Source organism: Penaeus monodon, chromosome 1 (genome assembly GCF_015228065.2).
Source record: "Penaeus monodon isolate SGIC_2016 chromosome 1, NSTDA_Pmon_1, whole genome shotgun sequence".
Classification (NCBI taxonomy): domain Eukaryota; kingdom Metazoa; phylum Arthropoda; class Malacostraca; order Decapoda; family Penaeidae; genus Penaeus; species Penaeus monodon.
The window spans coordinates 59,705,430-59,711,293 of record NC_051386.1 but is presented as its reverse complement, the minus strand read 5'-3'; the positions used below and the strand labels follow the sequence as shown (position 1 = coordinate 59,711,293).

General features: G+C 45.7%; 1 protein-coding gene across 1 annotated transcript in view; it reads left to right on the top strand.

The window, feature by feature from the left end:
- LOC119577229 (keratin, type II cytoskeletal I-like) overlaps positions 1 to 4,783 on the top strand; it is an 8,238-nt gene extending 3,455 nt beyond the window's left edge. The window contains exons 2-4 of the mRNA XM_037924975.1: positions 3,117 to 3,171; positions 3,579 to 3,634; positions 4,743 to 4,783. Of these exons, the coding sequence (XP_037780903.1) occupies positions 3,117 to 3,171; positions 3,579 to 3,634; positions 4,743 to 4,783 (152 nt within the window). The remainder of the gene's footprint in view (positions 1 to 3,116; positions 3,172 to 3,578; positions 3,635 to 4,742) is intronic.
- The last annotated feature ends 1,081 nt before the right edge of the window (positions 4,784 to 5,864 follow it).

Sequence of the window (5,864 nt, the reverse complement as noted above, 5' to 3'; positions counted from 1 at the left end):
TCAATACCCTTTTTACGTTACATTTAATTTCATTCGCTTCACTTAATCAATTTAATGTAAATTTCAGTTTCATATAAGTTCGTTGTTAGTCTTATCAGCTGTATCAGTGTTAGTATTAACGTCTGTATCAATAGGTCTGTATTTGCCTTTCCCTGCGGCCGTTACCTCTATAGTTTATGTATTATGTGTTTGTCCATGTTTTTGTCACTGTCTTTGTTAATTCCACTCTCAATGTCAGTATCAAATTTCAGCTTCATTATCAGTGTTGGTTTCCAGTTTCGTAATAAATACTATGTCAGTTTTCCATATGAATGTCAATGCGTGTGGATATACATATGTATGTGCCCGTGTCTGTGTCTGTGTATGTGTCTGTCTGTGTCTGACACATACACAGTCAGTGTCTGTGTCTGTATATGTGTCTGTATGTGTCTGTATCTGTGTCTGTATACGTGTCTGTATACGTGTCTGTATACGTGTCTGTATACGTGTCTGTATACGTGTCTGTATACGTGTCTGTATATGTGTCTGTATACGTGTCTGTATCGACGTCTTCGTTCATCACTATCCACATATCCGAGTCTATGACTATCGCAGCATTTACAAATCTGTCTACTTTTGTATGACGCTATATCTATCCGTGTCTAGCGCTACAGGCCTATCTCTGTTTATCTTTACCTAGGCATGTGTCTGTGTGTCCATGTAGGCCTATAGGATTTGAAATCAGGTCTGCGTTTCTCGTTCTCTGCACGTTCTCTGCTCCGAATCGGTTTTGCTCAAATGTTTTAATCTTTGCTTAATTTGCATATCCATAATTAGATTCTAATGAGCAAAAAAAAAAATAAATTCTAAAGTAGAGGAGAGACACAGATACGGGCGGGTAGACACAAATCAAATAAATAAAATGGAAATGGAAATCATGGGATATATATATACATATATAAAATGAATAATATGCGAAACAGAGAAACAAACAAACAGACAAAAAAAAACAAAAAACAAGCAAGACCGAAGGCACAAACAGACGATTTATGAACAATTTGTAGAATTCAAATGTCAATGACCTGATCTTGCTATCTCCCCCCCCCCTCCCACCTTGTCTCTCCCCTCCTCCCCTCCCTCCCTCCTTGCCCTCACTCTCTCCCGTTCCTCTCACAGCCTTTCCCCTCTCCTCCCTTTTCTCATCTCCCTTATTTTGTTTCTCTCATTCTCTCCTCCTTCGCTCTTTTCCTTTTCCTTCTGTCACTCCCCTCCCTCTTTTCCTCGCCTAATCCTGTTTTGTTTTGTTTTTTTCTCTGAATCTCTCCACTTCTCTCTCCTTCCTCTTTCTCTCTTTCTCTTTCTCTTTCTCTTCTCTTTCTCTCTCTCTTCCTTTCTGAGTCTCTACCCAATTATCTCTCCCCTTATCCTTTCCTTTCACTGTCTCCCTCTCCCTCTCTCTCCCACTCTCAGCCTCTTTATTTCCAGACGCTGTTGCTACCTTCGCATCACTCCCTCTCTTATCCTTTCCCTCCCCTTCTCCCCCTCCATTGTTTTCACCCTTGCCCTTCCCCCATTCCCCTCCTCCTCCCCTCCCCTATCCCCTCTTTCTTCGTCCCCCCTCTCTCCCTCCCCTCTACCCTCGCCCCCCCCAAGCCTCTTTAACCCCCCTCAACCTCCCCCCCCCTATCTCTCCTTCTCTCCCTCTCCCCCCTCTTCCCATCCTCACCTATCTCTCCCTTCTCCCCATCTCCCCACCTCTCCCCCTCTCTCCCTTTCGCATATCACTCTCCCCATCCCACTCCCCTCACCTTCTCCCCCTCTCTCCTCTCCTTCCCCCCCCCCTCTTTTTCTCCCCCCCTCTCCTTCTCCCCATCCCTCTCCCCCCACTCCCCATCTCCCCCCCCCCCCGCCGTACTTCCGCTCGACGACCAGTCCAGCCTCGCATTTGGCTACCTGGCTGAGTCATCGCAAACAACAGGGGACGAGGCGAGACGAGGATGGCCTTGATTACGTCACTGGACACGTTATTGATGATTTAGATGACTGTCGGATTTGTTTGTTTGTTTGTTTGTTTGTTTGTTTGTTTGTTTGTTTGTTTGAGCATGTGCGTGCGGAGAGAGAGAGAGAGAGAGAGAGAGAGAGAGAGAGAGAGAGAGAGAGAGAGAGAGAGAGAGAGAGAGAGAGAGAGAGAGAGAGAGACAGAGAAACAGAGAGAGAGAGAGACAGAGAGAGAGAGAGAGACAGAGAGAGAGAGAGAAACAGACAGACAGAGAGAGAAACAAACAGAAACAGAGAAACAAACAGAAACAGAGAAACAAAGACAGACAAACAAACAAACGCACAAACATCCAAACAAACACACAGACATAAACAAACAGACACGTCCCCCGTCGCTCTCACCCCCACCCCCCCTCTCACCTTACCTGCATTAACACGCAAGAACATAAGAAGGGCGAAAGAGAGAGATGCTGGCAGGAAATGGGAACTTAAGGTACGATGGAAAAGGTGGATGAGATATTACTGATAAAAACGTACTTGAGAGAACACCGAGAGAGGAACAAGGGGATAGTGATGTAACATGATAATAAAGAAACTACAGAGAAAAGCAATGAAAATAAATAGCAAGACATAGTAATGAAATAAATAGAAAGGAAATATATGATGAAACGTGATATTGAATAAAAACAAAAAGAAAATACAAAATATTGTGAAAACAACAACAAACAAAATAAATCATGAAACACGATCATGAACACCTGAAAAAAAAGAAAATTAATTGGGCGAAACGAGGTGGGAAACACTGATGACACAGCACATAGGCCTACCTCAAAAATAAGTAGACCTATACTATTATATAAAAAAAAACATCCTCATATAACTTCCAATGAACAAAAAACTGAACAACTGAACAACACACTCTCCTCAACTACTGGGAAACAACCTCAACACAAGTAACTGTTTATTTAGTGGGGAAAAAAATATCAATAAAAACGACTACGGTGCGGGTCGTGCGTGAAAAAGTGTGCCAAAAAAACGCGGTAACGAATCGCAAATCGCTTTCTTTTTTTGTATATAGATCATCGCTGCCTCGGTGTTGACATCCACATAGGTCCCGATATGTCATTTTTTTCCACAAGGTAGTGTCACGGCAACACAGTTCCTTTCCACATCGATGACTTTGGACATAATGCTGTAACGTGACATTTTCTCACGTCAACCTCTTTACGAATAATATCATATGATGGCGAAAATATAGCATCTTATATGCTTTAATAAATAACCTTAAATAATCCCGAAATATAGCATATTCTCATACCAATGCCTTAATAAAAAAAACAACTATACAATGCTGTAACATAGCATCTTTTAACATCAACGCCTTTACGAAAAAAAAGCTTCATAATAATGCCTATATCTAATGCCGAAACTTCTCTCCCACACATTTTCCCCGATTCCCATCCTACCTTCCTCTCTCTTTCCACCTTCGTCCATTCTTCCCTTCTCATCACCCTTTCCCTTTCCTCGCCTTTCCTTGATGAACCCCCCCCCTCTTTACAATGACCGATTCCCGGAAGCTCCGAAAGGCCCCAAAACAACAGATGTTCTGCAGGTGACAAGTGTGGCGACGGCGGTGCAGATTGCGTCAGGCACAGCTGTAAATAAACTGGGAACGGGGGAGGTGGGGGGAAGAGGGGGGAAGTGGGGGGAAGAGGGGGGAATTGGGGGAGAGGGGAAAGGTTTGTAGGATGTGATGAGTTGCGAATCTGAATAACAGAGAAAGGGAGAGAGAGAGAGAGAGAGAGAGAGAGAGAGAGAGAGAGAGAGAGAGAGAGAGAGAGAGAGGAGAGAGAGAAGGGAAGGGAAGGGAAGGGGGGAGTGTAGGGGTGAAGGGGGAAGAGGAAAAAGGAATGGGGGATAGGAGAAATGGTAATGAGGAAGGGAAGACGGTATCAGAGGGAAAGGATAAAGGGAAAAAAAAGAGGGAGAATCTGTCAATATATGCGAACTGACATGAAAAAGGGGAATAGGGAAAGGAAGAAGACCTTAGGATGGGGGAAGGGGAGAGGGAGGAGAAGGGAGAGGGAAGGGAGAAGCGGAGAGGGAAGGGAGAAAGGGAGAGAGGGAAGGGAAAAAGGAGAGAGGGAAGGGAAAAAGGAGAGAGGGAAGGGAAAAAGGAGAGAGGGAAGGGAAAAAGGAGAGAGGGAAGGGAAAAAGGAGAGAGGGAAGGGAAAAAAGAGAGAGGGAAGGGAAAAAGGAGAGAGGGAAGGGAAAAGGAGAGAGAGAAGGGAAAAGGAGAGAGGGAAGGGAAAAAGGGAGAAAGAGGGAAGGAGAAAGGGAGAGAGGGAAGGGAAAAAAGAGAGAGGGAAGGGAAAAAGGAGAGAGGGAAGAGAAAAAGGAGAGAGGAAGGGAAAAAGGAGAGAGGGAAGAGAAAAAGGAGAGAGGGAAAGGGAAAAAGGAGAGAGGGAAGGGAAAAGAGAGAGGGAAAGGAAAAGGAGAGAGGGAAGGGAAAAAGGAGAGGGGAAGGAAAAGAAGGAGAGAGGGAAGGGAGAGAGGAGAGGGAAGGGAAAAATGAGAGAGGGAAGGGAGAAGGGGAGAGGGAAGGGAAAAAAGGAGAGAGGGAAGGGAAAAAGGAGAGGGAAGGGAAAAAAGGAGAGAGGGAAGGGAGAAGGGGAGAGGGAAAAGAAAAAAGAAGGGGCAGAGACGAGGCAGAGTCCTCTCTCGACCAGGGAAAAATTGGACTGTGATATTCTCCATTACCATAGCGGTCCACTGCTTTGCCCTCAAGTACAAGTGTTCCGGTTAATTCGAGTCAGAATTATGTTCCGTTATGCTAAAGTGGCGTTTAACAAGACAACACCCCAGTTCTCACAGCCACTCTGTGCTCTACAGGAAACACCTCGTGACCTCGAACGATGCTAAAACGCTACTTAAACTTGGCCGCAAGGAAAGCACAGAGCAAGGTACACTGAACCTCGACCGCTAGAAAGGTACACTTAACCTCGACCGCAAGCAAGGTACACTTAACCTCGACCGCTAGAAATTACACTGAACCTCGACCGCAAGCAAGGTACACTTAACCTCGACCGCTAGAAATTAGACTGAACCTCGACCGCAAGCAAGGTACACTTCACCTCGACCGCTAGAAAGGTAGACTGAACCTCGACCGCTAGAAAGGTACATTTGACCTCGACCGCTAGAAAGGTACATTTGCACCTCGACCGCTAGAAATTACACTGAACCTCGGTCACAAGAGAGGCACACTAACCCTCAGCCGCACGCAAGGTACTAGTCCTTGGCCGCTAGAAAGCTCGATCCCAACCACAAGGAAGCTCCCTTTAACCTCGACCGCAAGCAAGGCACACTTCGCCTCGACCGCAAGAAAGGTCCATTTCAAGGAAAATCTAACCTCGGCCGCCCAAACGGTACACTCAACCTCGGCCGCAGGTTAGGTACACTAATCCCTGGCCGCGAGTAAGGCAGAGAGCAAAGGACACTTAACCTCGACCGCACTAAAAGGTACATTCACCGCCGGCCGCAAGCAAGATCCAATCACTCTCGGCCGCAAAAAAAAGAAAAAAATTTACACTTAAACCCCAACTACACGCAAGGTACACTAGTCCTTGGCCGCAAGTAGGGCAAGCAGAGTAAGGTACACTTAACCTCGACCGCAAGCAAGGTACACTTAATTTCAGCCTAAAAAAAAAATGCACCTTTAGCCTCGGCCGCGAGTACAGCACCACGTATTGCGAAGATCCAGGGAGAGTGGATCTAAACAAACAAACAAACAAACAAGCAAACAAATATCTAAACCTTAGACCAGGGAGAGAAGGATCAGGTGACGATAACAGCTGCAAAAATACTTTCCCGGATTTTCCCGCCTTGCC